The 27,418-nt window shown below is 39.4% G+C and overlaps 1 protein-coding gene across 1 annotated transcript; it reads right to left on the bottom strand.

The window, feature by feature from the left end:
- Positions 1-1,227: 1,227 nt before the first annotated feature.
- Positions 1,228-27,325, bottom strand: SELENOT (selenoprotein T). Its single transcript, XM_027876074.1, has 6 exons — positions 27,177-27,325; positions 8,865-8,975; positions 6,330-6,456; positions 4,915-5,002; positions 4,110-4,263; positions 1,228-1,967 (listed from the first exon to the last, which is right to left on the bottom strand). Exons 1-5 carry the CDS (start codon positions 27,308-27,310, stop codon positions 4,145-4,147), a joined length of 579 nt encoding a protein of 192 aa, XP_027731875.1. The 5' UTR covers positions 27,311-27,325; the 3' UTR covers positions 1,228-1,967; positions 4,110-4,144.
- Between the last annotated feature and the right edge of the window lie 93 nt (positions 27,326-27,418).

Here is a 27,418-nt window from a genome sequence, read left to right as displayed (position 1 = left end):
TAACGTTCACTGCCTCCTGAAGCCGCCTCTCCTCCAACAAGGAAGAGAATGCAGTAGAAAGTGTGCTGAGCTTGAATCCTGGCGCTGCTACTGACTACCTGTGTGATCTTAAGCAAATCACTTAGTGTCTCTGGGTCTCAGTTTCTCAAACTGTAAAACGAGAAGGGGTCTTTGTTGTCCCTTGCAACTCTCAAATCTATGAACCTGCATTTCCATCCATGGACCACTGCAGAAGTGCCTCTGAGCACACCCGCCTCCTTTACAATCTCTGCCATATTTGTCACTTAGCCACAACATTAAGTCATAGACGGCATTTCCTAGACACACACCTCTTCTCCCTCCACCAAGATTACAAACAGAATGAGAATGAGAGCTATCCGATACATTGTACGTGGTAGGCTCTCAATAACTACCTGTTAATGATGGTAACCTCTGAATTATTTTCTCAATTTTCCAATTCATAAACAGGAATAGGCCATTGGACCAGCCCACTCTACTGCTAATGTCATATTCAACATCTAAATCACCAAGTTAAATTTTATTTTTTGGCAAACTGATGAATTACTTTTAACATAAGTGCTGAGATTTTACCAGTTAAAGACCAAAACCAGCTAAAGGTCAAAGCAGAAAAGAAAAATGATCCAATTCATTAATTATAGTCTTCTTACACTTCTACTGTCAAGGCTAATCATTTGCTAAAAGAACTGTTTTCATCAGATCAATTAATGCCCATCAATATATGCTGAATTTGAATTTCAAAAGTGTGCTTAAATATCACTCGTGCTGCTTTCTACAGGACCTAAATTTGGTCACTACATCGATGATGTACTTGTCACCAAGGGACAGAATTTTTATTAATCTAACAAATAATTGCCATCACAATATAAGTATAAAAATAGAACTATTGTAAAAGTGGAACATTAGAATTTCTTGAGATGACACTAACAGTAGTATCTCATTATAATCTGGTTTGGTTTCACAATGTATTCAAACAGACCCTGGATCAGATTTTATTCCTGCAAACTGAGGGATCTGGTAAAAGCCTGAGACAACATGTTTATTACCCTATTAGGGCCCAACTGTATTTTCCTGAACAAAATAAGCACTTCAGCTAACAGAAAAAGGAAGTCTCTCAGACAACTGAAGTGTGCATTCTCTGATTTTCTGTAAGCAAAGAAAGAAGAAGATTTAGGTAAGTAGTTATTAAATATAATGCTTAAAGGCACATTACACAGGAAATGAAAACTTTTTATTTAACTTAAATTTGCTTAGTTTTATATTTAGGATAAGTATAAAGGCCCAGTTAATCAATTCATTAGACTGGTCAAGGCAAGACATTTGAGCTAGACAACAGGATTTAAAAAGCGGTTGGTCTTTTAGTAGTTCTCCTGTAATCACAAAATGGTATTGTACTCAGGATATAGTTTTTTTTTTCATAATCTAGTATAATGCACTGTTCACAATTTGCAATATTTTGAAAACCATACAAACAGGACATAACCAAATTAGAGATGTTTGACAGACTTTGTAAAGTACTTGGGAATATCAGCTATTTTCCCAAATACCCATTTTAAACTACAAAAAGAACATAAATTCATATAAAATCACAACAGATGTAACAGACACCTTTCAAGGAAAAAAAAATCAGATATTAACTCAATTTGCCACTCCCCCCCCCCCAAACATGACTAAGAAATAAAGTTACAAGTAGTAATGCCTGCATTTTAAAACAATTAACTGGCTGAATTAACCCTTTAAAAAAAATATAACTATACAGTATTATTGCACTCCATGAATGTGCAGTATTCCAAAACATGCCAACACTGAAAGACTGTCTTGCATTGAGGTTTTCCAAGAAGTTCAACGAGGCTGCAAATAAGTATCTGGTCTGTACTAACAGCACGCTGTCTTCAGTACAGGCCTTCATTGGCGCCAACCACGCTGCTCTTGCAAAAATCCATTAATGCCTGAAATATATTAAAGAAGATGTTGTGTCAAACCACAGATTTCAGAAAAGTCACCCCCTGAATCAGACACAAGGCAAGAAGAGGAACACGTCTCCTCAAAAGTAAGAATGCACTCGCTACCCTGATGCTAAAATTCCTATCCATCCACAGAAAGGTTGCTCAGTCCCCCCAAGTCTGCATCGTTGGCACATCTGTGATGTCCCCAAGGTGGGTTTTCCCTTCGTGCCTACCGTCATCTGGGTCCCTCCTGTTCATGTCCTCCTGTCACTCCTTCACAGACAAAGGCACCCTGTCAGGCTGGGACACCCTTCATCAATGCAGGCTGCACTTGCTGGGTCTTACAACCCTCACTCTCGGTACGTGATCAGCCCGTTTCCTTTCGTCATCATATATTTTGGCTCCCTGGCACAAGTCGTCATCAGTGAAACCCATCAGCCTATCTTCCCCTACCCTACATCTCTCCATCACTCTTCGGACCATGGGCAATTTTGATTTTTTGGAAACCGTCATTCACAGCAACAAAGCATCGCTAGGAGGAAAGTTATAATAAAGAGATGGAAAAGCCTCGAAGCGCTGACAACGTCGTCCAGTATCTCAAATGCAACCCTTATCCCAGTCTCTTCCTTTTGATTCAATGCCGGGCCCAGCTCTGTGTCCACAGCACTTTACCCAAGCCGTGCTCATGGGCCAGTCTGACGGGCTCTCCAGCCAACTGTACATCCTCCTGCTGATAACAGGCATTCTTCACACATGTGGTCTTTCCTGCATCATCTGCTAGGATGAATTCATTTGGAGACTGCAGATCCTGTTTAGGAAACTGTGAGGATGCCCGGGCTCAATGCACCCAGCACAAAGTGATCCACAAACAAAAGCGTCTTTATAGGGAATGCTGCTTCCTCGTGGGGTCTGCTCGAGACGGTCCCCAAACAGGGCTAAACACTCTTCGTAAGCACACATTTGGGTTGATGCTTCCATTAGTATGGATAATTTGAGCCAAAATTTTCTCAGCTGTTGCATCTTTCAAGGAATCTTGTGATTTTACTATATACACGGGAGTCACCTCATTGGAAGACAACCTCTAAGACTGCATTTGGCTATACTGTATCTATTTTTTACAGTCAACAAACAATGAAATCTGATATCCTCTGCACACCTTCCAATTACACAACTACAAGGATGGAGTCTGATGGAGAAATGCAGAATGTTGTTACAGCTGCTTGTTCTGTTTCTCCTACCATCTTCAAGGATATGCTCAGTAATCTGTATAGATTCTTCCTGGAAACTTTTTATAGAGATAAGAAGGCATATGGGTTGTTACTTACTGATGTTTTCTTGATCACCTTTTTTGTAACAGTAATACCGATGGTTTGGTATACTCACCCTCTTTCAGGTATCTCAGACTCAAACCTTTAATATCTTTAAAATTGTGTCTCCTCCCACAGAGACCTCTTCTGTGTAGATTCAGTCCATCCAGTTGGTGTTTGCCATCTTTGCTTCCTTTATTGCCATTTCTATATCTTTCTGTAGACTATGAGGGACTACCATAGTAAATTGCAAATGTAGTGGCTAAATGAGGTTAGCCATTTCCTTCTTCAGCTCAATTTTTAGATGAGGAAACTGAGGCAAACAAAGTTAAGTGACTTGCCCAGGGTCACACAACTAGTAAGTGTCTGAGTCTGAGTTTGAACTTGGGTCTCCCTGACTCCAGGCCTGGCACTCTATCCACTGCTCCACCTAGCTGCCCTACTAAGCTGCCTTATTAAGCAGTTACTAAACGTGGAGCTCAATACAACAATCTGACTATATCATTCTTTAACTATCTTATTACAAAGTAACTTTTTATCAATTAGTAGGCAGACCTCATCTGCATCTATCAACTGGGCAAGGGAGCACCTGGTAATTGTGTTGATGGCTCATTCTCAATCTGGTTTTAGAGGACCAGGCAATGGTAAGAAATCTGAGCCGTGAAGAAAAAGAACAAATACAAGCACAGCTCGCCATGTTGGGGGATTCCACCAATGACATTTTTATGCGTTAATAATCCCATGAAAACATCAGAGAAACAGACCATGGAAATACACGTGTGTCCTGTCTTTGCTATTGTTGCTCATTAGCTGAGGCATGTACATTTTAAGTACTTACAAAAGAGTTTTCAGGGCTGAAAGATGGGGCTACGATCAATGATGTGGGATTGAATCCATGTGCACGTTGAGTTTCATCTCGTTGTCAAGAATTTGAACAAGCTGCTGCATGGATGGAAGGTGACCAGATTCCAGCTTTGACCATACCGGTACATCTACAAAAAGAACATAATCCAAATAATTAAAGATAATTCTATGGTCAACTACAATTCAGAAAATTTCACTCTATAATAGGAAGAATCAAAAATTAAAAAAATAATAATAATCAAAATACTTCCTAATGTACTTCTCAAGGCCTCTTGGTGCCACAGTGGATAGAGAGCTGGACCTATCATCAGGAAGACTGACTGAACCTAAGTTCAAATCCAGCCTCAGAAATTTCCTAGCTATGTGACCCTGGGCAAGTCACTTAACCTCTATTTGCCTCGATTTCCTCATCTATAAAATAGGAATAAAAACAGCCCCTTCCTCTCAAGGTTGCTGTGAGGATAAAATGAGAAATTGATTGTAAAGTGTTTTGTAACCCTTAAAACACTATAGAAATGCTATCTATTATTATACACCACCTTCTGATATAGAGGATGAAGAGGCTGATAACACCTACAAAGAACTCAACAATCTCCTCTAAACCAGGATGGTGGTGCCCTCAACAGTATTAACAGGCATTATTCTCTCATGGGTATGTTAGTAAACAATTTTTCTTACATTATAATTTATGACAGGAAAAACAAGTTTATGCTGCTTGATGTTGACTAAAGATTAAAATAACACAGTTTATTACAATATGAAAAATATTTAGAACCCACCATTTAGCGTTATTTCAAATGCACCTGTTGACATACACTGGTTCTCAATCATATTACTTAGGAAGAAAACCATCATACACGCATAGACCTAAAAGAAAAAAAAAAATTCAGAGTTGCCATTGTATTTCAGAGAATGTGATTTTTAAGAGGAAAATACTTAACACATGATGTGGCAACTCTCAACATTTTCCCTCTAAAACGATTTTTTCATCTGATAAATTCTGTTCTTCCTTCACACATTCCTACAGCTTAGACACAAACTAACACTTCTATTGCCACCACCCAATTACAGTAAGGAAATTAAAAAAAAGCTTAATACTAGTTCAGTTCAAAGATTTTAAGAAGCCATATTTGTGATTTAGAGAAAATAGATCTAAAAGAAACACCCCAAAAGTCCAAGTAATTCTTAAAAAAGAACAACTATACAGTTCACTGAACACCTTTTAAAAGTATTCACAAAGGAATAATGATGCAATATTCAGCAGCTTCATGTAGACACCTGTTCAAGGGTTTTCAAACTATTATAAGACTAAACATAACCAGGTTCACATTCCTAGAAAATTATCATAAGCTTTTATGAGAAAAATCACTTAGGACAAGAGTTACTGAGAACTACAAGTGCATTCTGCCCCCTCATGAATGCCAACTGACCCCTTCTCTGCAAAAGCCCCTCCTCAGTTCCTACTGAAACAGCTTTAACTCTCAGGTTCTAAAATTTGGGTAGGTGAATAGAACACGAGCCCTGAAGTCAGGAGGACCTGAGTTCGAATCCGGACTCGGACCGAACACTTGACACTTACTAGCTGTGTGACCCTGGGCAAGTCACTTAACCCCAATTGCCTTAAAAAAAATTAAAAAAAAACAAACAAACATAAAATTTGGGCAGGGCCAAGAAGATCTACAAGAGAGAAGGTACTTCTCTGCTGTTCAGAAGGGAGCTTAGACAATTCTGTCCCAGTAAGAAACTAAGAAAAAGCACAAGATGGGTTTCTACTTAGTCTTTCAGAAGAAAAGACATTCAATGGGACAGATTAAGAGAAAAAACAAATGAGAATGAATATTTCTATAGTGCTTTACAACTCACAAAGCACTTTCCTCACAACAGCCCCACGAGGTAGGCGGTACAAGTATTATTACCCTCATTTTCCAGATGAGGAAACTGAGCCTCAGAGATCTTATGTGATCTGTTACATAGTGTTGGGTCTAGGATCCAAACCCAGGTCTCCTGACTCCAAGTTAAGAAGACCCTCAAAGCTACCTATCATCCCAAATGCAATAAATCATTAGATTCCCAAAAACAAAACAAAACAAAAACCACCACCACCAGCAGCCCACAGTTAAGTCCCACGCTCTCCCAATAACAATATAATCCCACACTTTCACTGTCAACTTGAAATAAAGAACCAGCTACATACCTTATTTTCTTGGCCCCACTGCCAGATGCTTGGAGCCTGCATGCCAAAGAAAGCAAAAGGATCCTTGCCAACAATTATTAAGCCTATTAATACTAGTTTGAAGACTGACAGGAAAGATGCTATGTGTCTATCAAAAGAAGAGAAAAATTCATTTTTATTATAATGTAATAACCATCAAACATTCAAATACACAAATAAGGTTATACATGAAACTACACATTTTTTAAAATTTCTAGTTTATACTAAGTGTACATAAATATATATATAATATGTATATAAAAACTTTAACAAAACAGTAACAAAATTGCCCCATTTCCATATCCAGTACAGTGCAGCAGGCAGAAGCCAACACCAGAACCCCGCCACTTGCCTTAGCATATAGCCGGGGAACAGGCAGACTCTAGCTTCGGCCATGAGAACCTCCAGGTACCTCAGTGCAGCCCGGGAAAATGAAGAAACACCATTCTGGTCTCAGCACACACCAGACACCAGCACTAGGATTCTGGCTCAGCACCGGGTAAATTGCCAGCCCCCCATTACCTCCAGCAGCGCCAACCACCCCACACCCCACTCCCTCAGTGCAGCACCAGACACAAGGGTCCCCCATGGATCTCAGGGCAACACCAGTATAGTACCAGTTAAACAGCCAGGGCTTGCAGCCCCTGGCACAAGAAGCCTGAGATAGTAACCCTTATACCCCAGGAGCAGAGTTCAAATTTAAAAGAAAGGAAAAAGGCCAAAAAAGATGAGCGAAAAGCAACAACAACAACAACAAAAAATAATCCGACCATAGAAAATTATTATGGTGAAAGGGAAGATCAACACGCAAACTCAGAAGAAGACAACAATGTCAAAAAACCTATGGGCAAAGCCCCAAAGGAAAACGGGAAGTGGTCTCAAGGCCAGCATGAACTCATGTAAGAGCTCAAAAAAAAGAAATCATAAGAAGAAAAACTGGGGAAAGAAATGAGAGTGATGCAAGAGAATTACGAAAAAAGAGTCAACGGCTTAGAAAAAAAAACAACTCCTTAAAAAGCAGAATCAGTCAAATGGAAAAGGAGATACAAAAATCTACTGAAAAAAAAAAAAACAATTCCTTAAAAAGGAGAATTGGCCAAATGGAAAAGGAAGTACAAAAGCTAATAGAGGAAAACAACTCTTTAAAAGTTAGAACTGGGCAAGTGGAAACTAATGACTCTAAGACACCAAGAATCAATCAAACAAACTCAAAAGAATGAAAAAATAGAAGAAGATGTAAAATACCTCACTGGTAAAACAACTCTAAGGTTCATATCTATTAGACTGGCAAAATTGACAGGAAAGGGAAATGACAAGTGTGCAGGTAAATAGGGTCATTAATGCAATGTTGGTGCATCTGTGAATTGATCTAGCCATTCTGCAAAGCAGTTTGGAACTATGCATGAAGAGTTACTGAACTGTGCACGCTCTTTGAACTACCATTACTTAGCCTTTACCCTAAGGACGTCAAAAAAAGAGGAAAAGGATCCATATGAATAAAAAATGTTTACAGCAGCTCTCTGTGGTGGTAAAGAAATAGAAACTAAGGGAGTGATAATTGGGAGAATGGCTGCACAAATCATGATATGTGGATGTAATGAAATACCACTGTTCTAGAAGAAATGATAAAAGAGACAGTTTTGAAGAAGCCTAGGGAGACCTGTATGCACTGACATATAGGAAGTGAGCAGAACCAGTAAATAGTTTATACCAGGCCTACACAACATACTACCCAAGGGCCACTTTGATGGGCTGCTTTGGCAGGCCACGGGTCATATGTTGTACAGACCTGGTTTGTACAATAACAACAACACTATAAGGAAAAACAACTTTGAAAAACTGAAAACTTTTTTTTTTGTTTTTTTTTGGTGAGGCAATCAGGGTTAAGTGACTTGCCCAGGGTCACACAGCTAATAAGCGTCAAGTGTCTGAGACCGGATTTGAACTCAGGTCCTCCTGACTCCAAGGTCAGCTGCCCCTAACTTAAAAAGTTTGATCAACACAATGACCAACTATGATTTCAGATGCTAACAATTGCTTCACAGAAGTGACAGATAGAAGAGAGTGCAAAATTAGACATATATTTTTCTGGATATGACCAATCTGGGAATTTGTTCCGCTTGCTAATGCATACTTGTTAGGAGGAGTTTTTGGTTTTTTTTTCAACTGCTGGAGCAGGGGAGAAGTAGGTGGGAGAGAAAATAAAAGCTTGTTAAGTGAAAAATAATTTTTTAAAATGTATGAGTAAAATATTTAAGTAAAATTCCAGTTTGAAAATAATTTATCTTTAAAAAATTTTAAACATTAAAAATCTTCTACTTATATAAACATGCTAAAATTAATTGCAAAGAAATACTGTTACAGTGATGAGGAAAAAAGTAAAGAAAATACAAGGCAAACTGGCTTAAATATGACCAAAACACTGGATATCAACTGACTTCAATTTAATTAAACCAATCCATTAAGCTCAGAAGTCAATTTCTTTATTTCTTATCAGTTTTACTATAATGTACTCACCTATATATTGGTTGAGGGAGGTAATTCTCTCCTTCTATGCGGATGTCTGGGTACCGCTGGCTAATAACCCGCATGTACTCCTCAAACACCCGCCTGTACCCTCAGGAAACACTATAAGAAAAAAAAACAACAAAAACAATGGTATTTCTGTTAAACGATTTAGAAATATTTACCAAGATTTATCTTGGCACAGTTGTAAAAAGCCCAGTAATTACTACCTCTGTCAATATCAAATGGTTCTAGTTAAAACACATTAAACAATAGACTGAAGCCAACAATGGCTAGGCAGCAAATTCCTACTCATCCATCCTTTCTCCCTAAAAGGGATATTTTTAGTTTTTAAAAAGTGCCTCAGTAAATAAAGTCTTCACACAAATTATAGCTCTTGGGGTATTAGTTACCTTCACAGAGCATACAACTATGGGAGAAATGCTGTACTAGTTCATGTCATTCTTCTGAAATTTGAGCTAGGAAGTGATGAGATTAAAAGTACATAGTTCTACAAATGACTAAGCAAGAAATGAAAGGGGGAAAAAAAGATAAGGGCACAGAGCAGAAAAGGACAGTAAGTAGGGAAAAATGTTTGTCTTCCAATTTTATAGCACAAAGAATACCAGACTGGAAGTCAGGAGTACCAAGCTCTTTTACTAATCAGCTATGTGACCTTCGTTAAGGGATATCTAGCTAACTTTATTAGATAATTCCACCTCTAAGATTCTGGTTTACTCTACAAAAAGAAAATCTAGAAAATTAATCTAGAAAATAGAAGTATATAAAGGAAATTAACAGCAATTAACACCATCTAGCTTTGTAATAAGTCACTGACTGATTTACCTGATAGTTATTAAGTAATATCAAGAGAATGGAAATGTAGTGGAGAACAGTATCGTCAATTCAATTCTACAAGCTTTTATTGAGTGTCTACCATGTGCCAGGCACTGGAAATACAAAGAGATGGGGAAAACAGAGAAATTGGACAGACACACCTGGAAAATAAGATTATTCAGCAGAAAACCCAAGTGTTTTGGAAATATACTTTCAGGCTACAAGGATATCATTTAGGGATATCATCACCAATTAAAATTCTGTTATTATCTAGTACAGCTCTAGGTCCATATTGAATCTGGGAATCCTAGAGCAAACCAACAGATCACAGCCCATTGAGAAGCCAGCACACAGTATATAGCTTGGCAGTAAAAGGATTTAGATCTAGACTAATATCCTAATACTGGTATACCTGGGTCAATGAAAGACATTCTAGACATTTACATGTCTATTTACATTTAAAAACCAAGTGAATTTTACAATCCTACTTTCAAAATATATATCCAAATATATATCCACTTTCAAAAATCTATCTAAAGTTCTGAGGAAGGTATACCTATATTCTTAAAGGGCAATAAATGTTTTCAGAAATGAATTTCTAGATGTTTTATATTTATCTAACACAATCTAGTTCAAACTCAAGTGATTCAATTTAAAAAAAATATTAAGAACAAAGTTGCTATGCTGCGCACTGGAATACAAAGACAAAATAAGGAAAGGAGATTAAATTCTACTGGGGAGATAAAATATGATTAAGACTTGGTTTCTGTTTTTATTTTGGGTTTTCTTTCTTGTTATGTTTAAGATTTAGGATTTGAACCCCTTTGGTACAGAAGGACCAAGCAGCTGTTTACAACCAAAACTCACTGGTCTAGTTTATCTCTATAAATCTATAGATTAGAACTTCAAAAAAAAAAGAAATGCCCATCACCTTTGTCCCTGGGAGCAGTAATCAAGGCAAACAGAAGGAAGAAAAATAAAGGTGGTTTGTGGAAAGGTCACTGGGCAAGGTCGAATGAGTCAGCTAACCACTGTTTGTTATCTCTTTTTTAGCCCTCCCTATTCCCTAAAAGTATTTATGTGGAAAGTCTTCCCTAAGGGAGAACTGATTTTCTGCAAAAAGAAAGTGTTCTAAGTTTTTTATTTAACCCACTGTGACTCCAACTACAAACCAACTGGATATTCTTCAGGGAGCACTTATGGCTCTGTGATTTATACAAAGAAATGAAGTGACAACTTCTGGGTCACGTGAGCAAAAAGATAGAAGCTTAAGACATTTTCTGTGATCCCCATGACCTCTCAAACCTCTCTAAAACAGAAATTATGCACCCAAAATAATACAACTTCAGCTGCCTCCATGGTCTAAAATACTCAGAATCAAAAAGATTAAAAAACAAAACAAAACAACCAAACCTATGAACTGATGCTCACTGACTGTGAGCTTACTCAGTACTTCTCTTGCACTAGCAGACCCAAGGATCTGGAACATGGGCTTGCAACAAAACTCAACCCCACACTGAAGACCCCCCTCCCTCCTTCCAGTGCTGCAGAATTTTCTCCCCCAGAGACAGAGTAGCAGGGGACATTCCTTCAGAAGCTTAAATGCAAGGGCATGCAGCACCAGTGGCAATCCCACCTGTGCTGGGGCAGACAAGCCTATAGCACTGAATGGCAACTCTCTAAACTGCCCCTGCTGGGCCACAGAACTAAGCACAGAACCTTGTGTCCGCTGGTGGGGGGCAGAGGGGGATGGAGCAAGCACAGTATACAGCTGGGGTCAGTTCTGACCCCCCCAAAAGTCACTCAGGGCAGAAACCTAGGCTGGTGAACTGTGCATTACCCAAGATGGGAGATGCTCTGAGATCCAGCATCAAAGGGTGGGATCAGAGGAGATAGGGTCATAAAGTGAACAGGGTAAAATCAGAAAGGAAAAAAAAAAACCAAACCTAAAATTACCAAAGATCTCAGAAATAAGAAAACTCATGAACATAAGCGGATAAATCAACAAAGAAAACATTAACAACAGAAGGAAATGCATACCTCCAGATCTAGTAAATGAGATCAGGAATCTATGAATAAATACTGCAAAATGAAAGGAAAAGATCCAACTCTTGATTTAACAGAGAACCCTGTAGAATGTGAGAACATGGAACCACAATACGCTGCTCCTCAGTGGTTTGAAAGAGAAATGATCTTTAGGAGAGCAGAATTTAGGAAATAACTGTCAGCATAGAAAAACTGGACAAGATGACAAACCTCATCAAAGAAACAAAAGAAAAAACAGTTTGGAAGAGCAAACACAAAGCAACCTAGAATGAGAGGAGCAAAAACACTGATACTAAAAAAGCCTCACTGTGCAAGGGAAACATGCTGATCTCAAGGACAGGGGGTGTAGAGTCCACCTAAGGAACACAGGTCTCCCAGAAGAAAACAAGAGGGCAAAAAACCCTTAACATTATAATGAAGACATTAATAGAAGAGAACTGTCCAGAACTTATGAAATGAAAATGAAATGCCAATTGAAAGAAGTCACAGATCATCTCCAGAAAAAAATCCAAGACTGGAAACTCCAAGACACATAGTAGTTAAATTTAACAATTCAATTTAGAAATAAGTTCTGCAAGTTATGAGGAGAAAGGTCTTCAAATATAAAAGAAAGAAAATTTGAATAAAGCAAGACTATTTACCTCACACCCTGGCAAAAATGACAAAAAATGGCAGTAGTCAATGTTGGAGGGGTAGTGGAAGACAGGTACCCTAATGCCTTGTTGGTGAGGCTATGAAATGGCACAACCATTTTGGAAAGAAATGTGGAATTACACAAAAGAAGTGACTAATATGTTCATACCTTTGGAATCATAGTCTCCATTACTGAACTTACACCCAAGGAAGCCTTTGATAAGAAGAAAGTCCCTATAACTCCAAAATAGTTGCAGCAGCAGTTTTTCTGATAACTAAAAATTAGATGCCCATCAACTGGAGAATGGCTAAACAAACTGTGGTACACAAATGTAATGGAATACTACTGTATTGAAAGAAATGGTATGTGTGATGAATACAGAGAAGCACGGACCTGATGAAGAGTGAAATAAGCAGAGCTAAGAAAACAATATAAGTCAACTACTGCAATGGAAATGGAAAGAACATACCAAAAAGTGGACAGCGAATATAACAAAATTCTAAAGATCAAGGAAGACTCCAATGAAGAGATGAGAGGACACATTCACCTACCCCTTTGTGGAGGTAGGAGGTCCCCACATGTTACACATTGCACATATTTTTATACTTTTGCAATGTAATTGATCAGTTGTGTTGATTTTTTTTCCATTCTAAAACAAAAATATTATGTTATATTGGATGGCTCTCTGGGAAGGGATACTTGATATAACTATGATGCTATAAGAGAAAACATCAATACAAACTTATTTAAAAAGAAAGAAAGAAATGAAATGATAGCATGGAAGTAACATCGTGTGAGACTGTGACCCTACTTTATGACTCTAGTCAATGAAAAACCTGACTTTAAATGTGCTTTAAAGTGCTGTTAATACAAGTTAAATATTAAAAAAAATACAGTTGTCTGAAGTTTTAAAAAAAGGGCTGTAAATGTATTATATGAGAGTTTGCTAGAAGCATCTCAGTGACATTCCTTTGAGTTAATTATTTCTATTACAATTCAGGAGATACTAGTGGACTTTTCCTCAACCACATTTTGCTTGCTAACCTTTTTATTGATGCATTTTTGGGTAGAAAGGTGAGGACACAGAACAGGGGGAAAGGGAGTAAAAGTTACTTGAAATAAAGTAGAGTCTGCAAGGAGAAAAAACTCTTGATTAGTTAACTTACTATTCACCACTTAATTAGTGTACGTGGCATACCACTCACTGAACTTTTCTATATAACCTTTAACATCACTTCTGTTAGGTTGCAATTTCCCCAAAGGAGCTCTGCCTGCCATATTAGTGTTACAATAAACTTTTTGCCACTATACTGGAAGATGGATTGAGTCCGCAAATTCTTTCCAGACAACTCTGCCCCGAACCTCAGTAATTTGGGATCCCTGCATCCCTAAACCACATCATTTCTTAATATGTACTATTCTCTCCTAAATTAAACCACTGAATTTTTTTGATTATGCTGAACATATACTTCTAGTCTCATTACATTATTACTCCAGAACATGCATTTTTGGGTCCTGGTCTCCTTAACACCCATGGCAACTCCAGCCAATCTGCTTTTTTCACTCCCATTTAGTAAAAAGCAATGACTCATTCATTCTTATATAAAAGATGAAGTTAATTCAAAGCTAGAAATAACATTTTCCTTTCTTCAGCAATGTTTTAAAAAATAAAGAACAGCAACATGGAGAAAAGGCTTGGAAGGCAGCTCATGGTAACAGTTCACATTTCCTTTTCCTGCCAAGTTTGGGGTTGAAGCATTTTTGGTTCAGGTGAATGACACAGACGCTGCTGCAGTTGGAGTTCACTTCTAGTACCTTTCCTAAGTTGTATCAGGGTTTGTCAGTTCTCTGCTCACCTTGCACTGAAGACTTACAGTGGTCAAAAGGGAGAAAATAAAGACAATTGGGAGGGCAAACAGACACTGAGTGCTAACTAGCTGCAAAGCCAATAACAATAACTTGACTAGTTTGCACAGTATTGTACACACACACTCAGTTGAGTTTCTCCTTTTACTGAGTTGTCTGCCTTGATACGAGGAAAAGTAAGTTCCATTTTGAGAAACCTTTGCAGCAGTAATTAGTTTCAAAGGGAGAAAATAGTTTGGAGGGAACAACTGTCTGGGGTGTGTGTGACTTTTTTTCTTAAAATTAGGGCACAAAGGACCCAAAAGCTGTCAAGGATCTTGGAGCCCACCAAACCCTACTCAGATCTCATTGATAATTCCTTCCAGGACATCCCCAACAAGGAGTCATCCCACCACTGTTGGAAGACTCCATAAGAGCTATCTCATGACTTTCAAAGGCAACGCAGTCCACTTGGGGATAGCTCTAATTGTAAGGAAGTTTTTCCCTGCATGAGAAATATAGCATCTGAAAAAAGAATGGCATTTACTTATGTTATGCACACATACACATTTACTGTATAAATCTATATCCAAAATAATCCATATGCATCCTTCAGACATTCATGCTTATATCATCTTAAAGTCTTGATTTTATTATTTTAAAATATAAAGAGGAAGACATAGTGTTCAATTATTTTGAAGGAAGTTTTTGCTGAATTTTCAAAAAAATGTATTTTAGACTGTTAGAAAGTTATTCAGTGAAAAACCTGAACAGGCTCAGTGTAGGAGGTAGTATAAAAGTTGGGGTGGTGTTAGCTAACTGAAAGCCATGGAAATGGGGCCTTACCAGGTGACAGTGCCATCCTACAATTGATCAGAACTGATCATTATCTGAGACAGAATGTAAGTTCCTTGAGAATAGGGACTTTGGGTTTTGACTTTTGCATTTGTAGGCCTCCCCCACACTAAGTGCTTAACAAATGTGCACTGCACTTACATTGAGCTGAATCACTGTACAAACTTCTTTCCATTACTTTTGTCCCTGTCTTACACACAAACACATACAAATAGTTTCCTACAATCTCCGCTGTAACTTCTCACATTTCAAGGATTCTTCTCTCAGCTCCCTTCAAGTCCCACCTAAAAGCTCACTAGCTACAAGAAGTGCTTTGAGATCCCCTTCATGTTAGTGCCTTTCCTGTTTTGACTATCCCCCATTTATCCAGTACTTATCTTGTTTGTACATTGTTGTTTGCATGTTATCTGCCCCATTAGACTGAGTTCCTTGAGAATAGGAACTGTTTAACTTTCTTTGTATCCCTGCACTTAGCACAGTGCCTGGAATATAGTAGGGGCTTAATAAATGCTTGTTGGTTTGACTGACTTTTAAGAAAGCTAAGAAACTGCTGATACGAGAAAACAGGGTTAGGATAATTAGCTTCCCTTTGAACTCTGCCAGTGATTATACTGTAACTTTGGGCAAGTCACTATTCTTTTATAGGATGAAGACTTCTTCAAAAATCCAGATTCAGAACCATACCACAATAAGGTATTTGAGAAGAACTTTGTGAAGGATCTAAATCCCAGAGCAATTAAATTCATTAAGAATGTATTAAGTGCTCACTACATGTGACTGTGCTAGGTGCTAGGAACACAGAGACAAAAACTGAACAGTCCTTGCCTTCCAGAACCTTCCAGTCTCCTGGAAGTACACTAGGAGCAGACAGAAACATGAACATCTAGGGGAACTAGAAAAGCCCTTGCATGGAGGGTGATGCCCAAGCTGAACCTTAATGGAAATCAGGGATTCCAAGAAGCAGGTGAAGACAGGGTGCATTTCGTACAGAGGATGGCTTACACAAAGGAAAGGAGGTGGGAAATGGAATGTCCTACATGGGAAAGAACAAACAGGCCAGAGTTAGAAGGCAGAGTAAGGAGGAATAATATGAAATGAGTATGTCAAGATAGGTTGAAACCAGACTGTGAAGTGCTTTAAATGCCAATCAGAGGAGTCTGTCTTTGCCCCTAGAGGCAAGGGGAAACAAGTGAAGCTCTTGAACATTTGAGTGACAGATGTCTTTTTGGAACGTCAAGTTGACAGCTATGTGGAGGATGGACTAGGAAGGGGAAAGACTGAAAGGAAGGAGATCAATCAGGAAGTTATTCCAACAGTTCAGACAAAAGGTGATAAGGGCCCTAATGAGGGTGATGGCTGTGTGACTGGAGACGAGGAGGTGAACATAAGACATATTACAGAGTTCAAATTTACACGAGTTAGTAACTGATTGGATACAGGATGAGGGAAAGGGAAGAGTTTAGGATGATTCTATGCTTACAAATCCAGAAGCCTGGAGGTGCCCTTGACTAAAAATAAACAAGTTAGGAAGTAGTGTAGTTGGATTTAATGAGAAACATAATTAGTTCTGTCTTAGACACTGAGTCTGAGATGCCTATAATATCCAGATAGGTATCCAATGGGTACATTCTCCTTGAACCTTCAATATTTTATCATTTGTCCCCTGAGGCACTGCTATACTCTTTCACAGATGTTCTAGATGCCAACCATGCTCCAGAATTACGTGATAATGGGGTTTCTAATACTAAGAGCCCCTTTTAAGTTCTAGAATTCTTTAACATCTCCCTCTGTCCTTTTATCACCCTCACACCTGTACCGACTCTAGTCCTTTGATAGTTTGTCACAACACTCTTGGGAGGTGACAGGATTACCATCAGTCCAATCAGACACAGACAGGTTCAATATTGTTCCGAAATGATTAAGTAGCAAGCCTGGGAATTATTCTTTGCTAGCTTGGGTTTTTTTTTTTTTTTGAGGTGGGCTGGGGGAGAAGGGAGGAAGTTACTTTATTTGTTCTGTACTTCACTGTTCGTTAGGGGATGTGTACAGAAGCAGCGAGTCTGGACTTGGTCCTCAAAGGTTCAAGACTGATAACTGAAACTGGAGGGAACAAAAAACATGACTATCATTTAACACGCATCTGGTGTGACGGATGGTAGCCCTACGATACGCTGATGCCTCTACCTACGATACGCTGATGCCTCTCTCGTTGTTTTTACAACGACTTTTTGTCCTTTAATTCTGAAGCAAGTCAACTTCCACACTTTTGATCATCATCTATGATATTCTGTGTGCCTGTAAAGGATCTGAAACTTAACCTTTGCTTGCACGGACAGCAGCTCCTTTCACAACCTACCCAGGGGCCTTACCCTTGACCCCAAGTCTCTCTCTACTTATTTCTAAACTTCACTACTCGCTACACCCCAACCTGGGAGGTGTATTCTCCTCATCCCTGACCTTTCTGACTGCTTAGTTTCCTCCAGTCAGTAAGCAGTCCCAATCTGTCAATAATCATTCCTCCTTCCATTGCTACCACTGTCACTTGACCACCTAAGGCATTTCTTCCTTCCCTTCTTATCATTGCCATACCATGCTCTAGACCACTCGAATTCGTTTTCTGGTATTTATTCACAAGGAAAAGTAGTATATAAAAATTCATAGATAATATATCAGAAGTGCATATGAAAGTAACTATCTATACCATGCTAACTCATCTTTAATTGATGTTTCATTGACTGACCGTGGCCTTCATTATCCCCTAGGAGCCCGTAATATTGCCTGTTGCTCCAGTCCTGTTCTATCCTGAGAATAGGACCTTTCACATCAAAACACCTCTCTGTTGATTTAGGATGCAATCGTCAGGGTGCTCATTCATCCATTCTACAATTCCAGGTTCACTTTCAACCAACCAGTATTATATGATGGACTTTTGGTAGGGAGAGGAGAGGTTGAAAGAGGATCCCGATCTTATCACTTGCCAAAAGGGGATACAAAGAACTATCAAAATATCATTAAAATTTTCCCATGTCCAAAAACCAAAATAGTTCAACCATAACCCCACCCTCCTGCAGATAAACTCAAAGTTCACAGAAAAAAATTTTTTTCTTTACAGTAATTTTTTCTACTATTCTTTTACTGAATCAGCACCCTCTAGATTTAATAAAGTTTTTCTTTGTTTGCACTACTAGATTACAGAACACCTTGTTTAGATTATAGCATACATAACTCTAAGGCTGATGACACAACAAACACAAGTATTTTTGTTACCCTTACGTTCTCTTAAGCAGTTTAAGAGGAAATAGATTGAAATTATATCAACAGTGAAATTACAGATAATCCAAAACAGTTATTATAGGAAAACCTTTGGATTTGCTGCTGGACAGGAGGAAAAAATTCTTGCAAAGAATGCTGTTTTCAAATATGAGAGAATCGGATATAATGAAGAGGGCTCCTAAAATGTGGAAGAGAGGACAAAAAGGAGATGGCCTACAGATGGCCTATATTTTCCTCAGGATAATAAGAGGCGAATCCTTACTGAAGAAGGGAGACGACAGACGTATGAAGAGAGAGGAAAAGATTGGGAATAATTGTTCTTGAGAATGTCAGAAAAATCAGGGAGGAACAAAAGAACGGTCATACAAAAGCAAGAGCCCAAATGAGACTAGATAACAAATCTGTATTCAACCAAGTTGGCATAATTACATGACTTTCTCTAGTGCCCAGCAGTATATGAGCAGAAGTGGAAAAAGAGGATCATAATGGGGAAACCCAGATTGGGCTTGGCAAGGCATGACTAGCATTTAAAAACTGCCGGAGATCCAAAAGGCAATTAATAAGCAGGATGAGTGTGCTATACACTGTCATTACTGACTTGTTGCAAGAAATGGTGTAAAAGGATTTCATGAAGGCTATGTATCACTGGAAAAAGAGGCAGGTCAGTCATGGAGTATAGACAGAGTGAGGAATGACATATGGAAAGAGCCTAACCACTATGCTAATATCCCTGAAACCTTAAAAGAATCAGAGACCTTCCTCTGTCTCCGCCATATTGGGTCAATCCCTTGTGGAAAGATATATACAAAAATAACAGTATGAAACTGGATGGGTTATCAAACGTCATTTTCTAAAGCAGGTAAAATGCATTTATTGGGCAACAAGTGAATGAATGGTTTCCTCATACAGATTATAAAATCACACAGAGGCAAACTACCGCGAGGGGAAACTTCAACTACCCTGACATCTGCTGCAAGTGAGAGTCTGTTAAAAGCAGAAACAGGATTAATTCTTGCCTTGCTGACAGTTTCATCTCAAAAAAGACAGAAGTAACAAAGGAAACGGCTGCTCTGAGTCAAAAGAAACTGTGGGTGTAGGAATGGCATGAAACTTAAGGGAAAGGTACTTCATCTAAGTTGTAATGATAGAAAGGAATAAAAACATCTAGCACACTCTGGCAGATAACTACCTAGACTTTAGGAAAACTGATTTCAGAAAATTCAAAGAAAAGATATATATGATCCTCCAATCACAGTGTTGAGTGTACACAGATGATGGGAAATAGGTGATTATTTTTAGAAGGAAACTGACTCCTCAATCATGACCAGAGGGAAGGCAAAGCACCTGAAGCAAGGTTCTTCACCTGGGTTCTGGGAAATTGTTTTTAAAAATATTTTGATAGCTATATTTCACTATAACTGGCTTCATTTTTAACCTTATGCATTTTAAAAACATTATTCTGAGAAAGGGTCCATAATCTCCATCAAACTGCCAAAGGGGTCCATGGTAGAAAAAAGTTAAGAACCTCTGATCTACAGAATCCATTGTAGATGGCAAAGGAAATAAGGAAATGCCCACACATAAAATGAAAAGATATTTATATGACAACTTAAGGTTTTCAAAGTTATTTATCCCCAAAGTATTATTATCCCCATTTTAAAGATAGGCAAAGTGATGCTCAGAGAGGTTAAGTCCCTTGTTAAAGTCACACAGCTAGTGTCAAGTATGGAATTCAAAACCAGATCTCTCCCAAGTCCTATCTAGCATTCTATCATTATATTACACTGCCCACTTGGAGGAGGCCTAACAAATGATAAGGACAGATATAGTAGTGTCATATGAAACTATAAACATAGCCTGACTTGGTCTTTTCCAACAAGAAGAATGATGGGAAAGACTGGAGAAGGACTGCATACTGTACTGGTACAATATAGAGCAAATTATAATCAAGAAAAGGTAAAGAGAAAATTCCTAGTAGTTTACAACAAAAAACAAAATTTAAAAAAAAACCCAAAACCCCAACCTCACAGGACCATAGAATTTAAAACTGGAAGGAATCTTAGAGAACATCCAGACCAATAAGTTTAAGTCTTTTTCATGGTCCCTTCCTTCTAGGAACTCAGTCTAGAACAGGCAAAACAAGCCCACAGGAAACCAGCCAACTACAATTAGAAGTCATTTATACACATAGCATGCTTTACAGTTACAAAGTATTTTCACATACATTATTTATTATGGTCACAACACCCCATGAGGTAAGCAGACAAATGTCTTCATTCTGAGATGAGGAAACTGAGGTTCAAAGACACTAGTACTTGTTCAAAGTCACACACTAGTAAAGGGTAAAGGGGAGACCCCAGCCAACCTTTATGATATCCAGCACACTGTCCTTTGCATTACACTGCACTGTCTCAACTGTACACACAAACTTAAGAACTGGCTTGAAAAGGGTGAAGTGGCACACACCTACGATCCCTACTGCCAGGGAAGACCAGGGTGGGGTTCTGAGGTGTCTGAACTGAATCTTGCACCCATAGGGTAAAACCCCAGGGAGTAAGGGAAGGTGAGGGGGGCACCAGGCTGCCTAAGAGGCATTAACTGGCCCAGTCTAGAAAAAGAGCAGGTCAAAGCTTCCATGATGATCACTGTGAGTAACCATTAATACTTCCAGCCAGGCATGAGAAGGAGATCAGTTCAAAAAAAAAAAAAAAAGACCACTGGATGAAAATTTATTGGTTTCTTTCTGTCATTTAACAGTATCTTCCTTTTCCATTTCAAATTCAATAGCTGTGCTTTACCTAAAATTATGTGAATCTTCTTTGCTCTTTCTACTATTAAAACTGAACTGAAACACATGCAGTATGTGGATCCACCAGTGCACCCCTATGACATATAGTGAAAACAACATGTAACCTGGAGGTAAAAGAACTCATTTCAAACTTGGCTTTGTTTATTTTCCCATGTGAACTTCAGCATGGTATTCAGAAGCTCTTGCTCTCTTTAGTTGGTTCCTAAGCCCTACTTGAGCTATGAATGCTGTGAAGTTAATCTGCTCACTGGAGTACAAAATGGAAGACATGTTGACAACAAAGAGGAAGATTTACCTGTCCTCAATAGTTCTATAACAACAAATTCAAGTCAACAGCCATAAATAGCTCCAGATCAGTGATATAACCTCTTCCCCATAAAACAGAAAAAAGGTACGTGATTCCTGTGAACTTGCTTACAAATGCCAAGCCACGCCAGACAACTAAGCTATCATTTGGTAAACTCTATAGCACTCTAAGAGAACAATGAGCTAATGTACTGAAAAAGAATTTGTTCTGTTAGTCTTCTTTTTCCTTCAGGTAGAAAGACAGGAGAGTATAATGAAGAAGGAAGGATCTGGATTCCAATGGTGAGGCTAGAGTTTCAATTTTTTTTTTAACTGACTATATAACTTTGGACAAGTCACACCCTCTCTGGGCCTCAATTTCTTTATCTGTAAAATGTAGAAGCTGAGCTCGATGATCTCCAATGCCTTCTAGTTCTAGATCCCACGGTATAAGAAACTTTCTAAAAACTCATTTAATTCCTATAATTCATAGTTTTTCTGTGCTTTCAGTTACAAAGGAATGCTGAGATTTAATTTTTAGAAGATAAGACATTTATACCTCTGTCTTTTACAGAGTTTTAGTAGTATATACATCCAATCATGACTAATACGCAACAATCAGAGACAGCAGGGTAAGTGTTAAAAGCAAATTTATATTTTCTTACTTATCCTGGAGAGGGAAGAAGGAATACAGAAAGGCAGGTGAGCAGGGGCAAAGACTTCAGCAAAGAATTTCCCAAACTCATTTAGCATCCATCACATTAGGATTACAGGAAGTCATAAATGTTGATCCTGGTTATCTGGAATATCCCCTCAAAAAAAGAAGGGCTGGGCAAATTTTTAACAATAAAAGGAAATTTGGCCTATTGTCATTTTGAAAAACTGCTATTTATAATACCTGAATGATCGAAATAATTTCATTTTAAGAGGGAGATTTCACTAGCATCAAGATTTTCTCATGGAATGTCTATTCACACTTTATAGAACACCAGATTTCCATAGCACAGTTTCAGAAATGTTGCCATCGTAGATATCGTTGACATCTAGACTTTATAAAGTACTTTGTAGAAACTCTTCCCACTGATGCAGACCATGCATCTAGTTTTCCCACAATTCCTCCACAGAAAAGCTCTCCAAAGTTCTGGAACCCTTCCATCAAGGCTTATTAACAGTTCATGTTAAAACCTAGTTACAAAGTTTCTTTCTCCCTAGCACAGAGCCAGGAAATTTACTGCTGTCATTAAGGAAGGAAATATGGGGTGGTTTCCTTTCCCACAACTTATAGGTCACCATTAATTAAGAATTAATTAAGAAGGAGGCAAGGCATGCCAATATCAGACTTTGCCTTCTGAGAAGAACCAGTGCACAAGCTTCCTGGGTTTAGTCTCCATCCGTGAAGTCAGACTTTGGAGTAATCTCACACTTCTGTTAAAGCTGAAAGGGATCTTAGATATCAAAAAGCAAAAAGGTATTGATTTACATTAGGAAGTATTTTCAAGTGAAATAGTAACATAAATTTTCTACCAGTTGGCAAACTAATGTTTGTTGCTGTTAAATCATTTTTCGGTCATGTCTGACTCTCTGTGACCCCATTTGGGGTTTTCTTGGCAAAGATACTGGAGTGCAGATTAAGAGTTTGACTCTTGAAAGTGAAAATATTTATGTATAGTAACTAACCTAACTTTCAGCAGAATTTCTCTGCAAAGAGCATTTACAATGCACCTGCATTGATAGGTTCAAAGATGTCAGTCAAGATGGGCACCCTGGAGTCGTCCAATCCAACCCAAACCAGCCCAGTGATTTCACTGAGATCACCCAGGTAACAAAAGTGGCCGAGCCAGCATCTGAGCCAGGGTCCCAGACTCCAGGTCAAGCACTCTTTCTGCTGTACCATATATTGATTCCATAGCTTCTATTTTTGTTGTTATTTTCCTGACTCCAAATAACACTCAAAAGATTTTTTAAAAATCTGTCTCAAGGGGTTGTTCCATTGGCCAACTCCATTTAGAAGATGTTTTTACTGAAGTCATAGGTAGCACAAATAAAAGGATTTCGATTCTTAAGCTCATTAACAGTGAGTTTAAAAAAATGCGAAAATTATAGATTGTGTTTATGTTTTGATCCCCTGGTAACTAAAAAACTTCTAACACTCTTGAAGCAAGTCAACTTCTCAAAACTGTAAGTAACTAATCATCCCCTCAAAGGCAGAACATCTCTTTAAGCTGTAATAGTCAATTAAATGTTATAAACTTAATTACATAAAGCCTTAAATTTGTAGGAGGAATCAGAAGGAAACTATCATTATGGCTTTATCAGTATCAAATAAATAAATGGTAGGGGTCAAAGCAGGGAAGAGAAGAGCCCTTAATAATGCCAAACTTGTATTTTTGTTTTTCTTTCTCTGCACCACCTTAACTAGTGTGTGAAACAAATCTATATGTAATAAAATTCACTCCACGCACAAATGTAAAAAACTAAAAGGAACATTGGTTATGCTCCAGTTAAGAAAATTTATTTTAGATCAATATTTAAAAGCTCAAATAACTACGTTATTTTCCATATATAAAATCAATGTCAGCATCAAAATTACAACCTAACTTCATCCTTCCATCAATTTACAATTAAAAACCAAATACTCAAAAATATTATAGCAATTTTGTGGTATTTAGTAATGATAATAACAGAAGAGTTTTATTTAAAAAAAAAAAAACAAACCAATAACAACACTACATATCTCCCTCTGGTCCCATTTGTGTGTTGTGTTGCTATGCTGATGTAACAGCAGTACACCAGAGCAGTACTATTAAGAGTTGAAAAACAATAATGTCAAGTTCAAAACAAATTTACAGAAAAATTATTTATGCTAAATACAAATTGCTCAAAAAATAAAAATGCCCCGAAAACAATGTTAAAGCACTGTGAAAATAGTTTATGCTTTTTTTATAGAATTTATTTGTAATTATAATTAATGAACATTTAAGTTTATATGACTTTTTAATGTTTCAAATGAAACTAATGGCAGCAGTACGGTATTAGAAAGAGTACACTTGATTAAGAATCAGAAGACCCATGTTTAAGTCCCAAATCTGCCACTAGTGGCCATCTGGGGTAAGTCACTAAAATGTTTTGGGTTTCTTGACCTGTAAAATGGGTATAAAAATAATTGAAGGCTTACCTCACAGAATTGTTGTGGAGTTTAAATGAGAATGTATGGCAAGCACTTTATGATCCAGAATGCACTAAGAAAAGTGAGCTATGATTGTTGCTCTTCTCTAAGCCCCACCCCCAGCCATTCCCTTTCATTCTACCTGCTCCCAACGCCACCCCCTATGGCACAGGTATGAGGGGACTAACTGGACCTGCCATTTCCTTGGGATAGGGAGCTCCCAATAAGGGAACCCCTTCCACCAAGGCAGAGCAAGTATGGGCATGGAGGTGAAAGGAACTGCCTGTAAACCAGAGCCAGAATGTGTCAGAGGCAAGCCTTGAACCCAAATATTCCTCACTTATCCACTGGAACATGCTGTACAAATTTTGTTGTTGTTCAATTGTTTCAGGTGTGTCTGACTCTTCATGACCCCATTTGGAATTTTCTTGGTAAAGACACCACAAGTGCTTTGCCATTTCCTTCTCAAATCATTTTACCGATGAGGAAACTGAGGCAGTTAAATGAGTTGCCCACAGTCACAGAGCTCAGTAAGCATCTGAAACCAGATTTGAATTCAGGAAGATGAATCTTCCTGACTGCAGGCCTGGGGCTCTATCCATCTACCTGCTCCAGGGTCACAGGTGGGCAAACCAAGGAAAAAGCTGCCTACATGGAGATATAAAAGACTTTGAAGGGAGCCACTATCCCAAATCCTCTTCTTTTTCCTCTCTCTTGGGCAAACAATCAATGCAGGACTAAGTCTAACCTGCAACCCAAGCCTCACCCCTCCCATCCCATGAGCAATTAAAAGACCAAACACAAGCCAAGCCGCCCCTCACCCACCATGAGAAGGCAGTAGCCATAGACTTTCAAAATGCATATTCTTTTGCTAATTTCATTACTTGCTATTTTGTAAAGTACATTAAGGTATTTTACGCCTTAATGAGGGGACACATAGGCAAGAATTGCAAAGAATGAAAAAGTCCTAGATTGGTTACCTGTTTATGAAAGAAAAACACAAAAGAAACAAAAACAAACAAAAAAAAAGTCAGCTTCCTGAAGCAGATGTTACAGCATTATTAAAACCAAGTTTTAAAGCTCTAATATTTCAAATGCTTAGTTTTGTGTTTTTTTTCTTTCTACTGAGAAATAAAAGCTGATGAACACAAGAATAGAATGAACTTTAAAAAACAGAATCAACGATTTGGAGCTGGAAGGGACCTTAGAGATCCTTTAATTAATTTCTCTCAATTTGGAAATAAGGAAACTGAGACCCACAGAAGTGGGATTACTTGGCCAAGGTCACAAAGGTAAGGCAGTTCGAGGTTGTACCCCGATTTTTTCCACTCCACCAATCTGGAGAACTCTCATGTGTGCTCAAGCACACAAACTCTTCTGTTCAAACACGATTTTGCCTTTCCTGGGACCTTGTTCTGTGGGCTGCCTCAAGTTTCTGAAGAGCAGAAAAAGGGATCCCTAAGGATCTATGGCATTTGAGCATTTCTAGGAGGAGGGCGGTGGGGACTTGCCTATAAGTTGTATTCAAAAAGAGTAAAGTGAGCATTTCTATTAGGTGGCATTTTTATTAGAAAGTATTCTCCTGGGGTGAAGGTTGAAAGGATAGAAACTGATGGACATAATGTGAATGGATGAGGCTGCAAGTTTGCAAGTTGCCTTTTGTTTCCTCTGGTTTCATGCCTTTTTTTTTTCCCAACTGAATCTTATTTTAGTATGCTAAGTACTGTAATTTTTTAAGTCATCCATGAGAAAAGCCAAAAAACTCTAAGCCACCTTGGTTTGAGGTTTTAACAAAATGTACAAGGTTGGTTTTGTTTTCCGTGCCCAGTGGGATGAGCCCTGGGTCTAGAGTCAAAGAGCCAACGAGGTTCAGATGCCAGGCTTGGTTTACCTGGGTGACCTTGGCTAAGTCAGTCATCTGGGTCCCGGAGCCTCGACTCCCTCATCCCTTGGCATCTGTAGCATGAGGGGGTTGGGCTGGTGCCCTCTCCGCTGCCTTCCAGCTCTGCCTCTGCACCCCATTGCCTTGATTCCCGGGGTCCTCGGTCTTTGGGGGGTCACGGGCCCCTTGGGGAGGTCCTCCTGGAGGGAGGCACTGAATGCACCCACCGAAGCACCAGGGACCCTGAAGCAGTCACGGGAGCTCGGGATGCCTTTTTTCAAGGCCAAGGCACCCAGGTTCGGAAGCCCCGCGTGGGGAGGGCGGCCTTGGGAAGGACCCCGGCTAGGGATCATCGGACAGGACCCCGGGGGTCACCCAGACCGGGCCCCGCACTGGCGAAGCAGGGACCCAAGGCCGCGAGCGGGATTCGAACCCAGGGCCCCCTGGCTGCAGGGCTGGGGCTGGTCCGAGGGGCATCACTCGCTCAGGGAACCAACTGTCAAAGTTTGGAGGCGTTCCCCCATCCCCTCCCCCACCCCTCCGCTGCAGGTGGGTGTCGCCGGCAGCCGGGCCCCCTCCCCCACCCCGCGTCCTCCTCCGCCGCCGCCCGCCCGCCCGGCCGCACTAGGCCGCACAGCCCCGGCCTCGCCCGGCTCCGCGGTCGCGTCCTCCCCGGCCCTCCCCGCGCTCACCAGATCTGGAACTTGAGCAGCGGCCCCGTGGCGTACTGCATCTTGAGCCGCTTGCCCGGCACGCCGCCCGTGTCGGCCGAGGCCTCGCCCCGCAGCGCCGCCGCCGCCATGAGCAGGAGCAGCAAGAACCTCATCGTCTCGGTGCCGCAGCGGCCGCCGCTCAGCCTGACACTGAGCAGGACAGGGCAGGGCCGGGACCGGCGGCGAGCAGCTGCGCGTGCCGAGCCGAGCCGAGCCGAACA

This window comes from Vombatus ursinus, unplaced genomic scaffold (assembly GCF_900497805.2).
Source record: "Vombatus ursinus unplaced genomic scaffold, bare-nosed wombat genome assembly UNPS02014810.1, whole genome shotgun sequence".
In the NCBI taxonomy this organism is placed as follows: domain Eukaryota; kingdom Metazoa; phylum Chordata; class Mammalia; order Diprotodontia; family Vombatidae; genus Vombatus; species Vombatus ursinus.
This window is presented reverse-complemented; position numbering and strand designations above follow the sequence as displayed.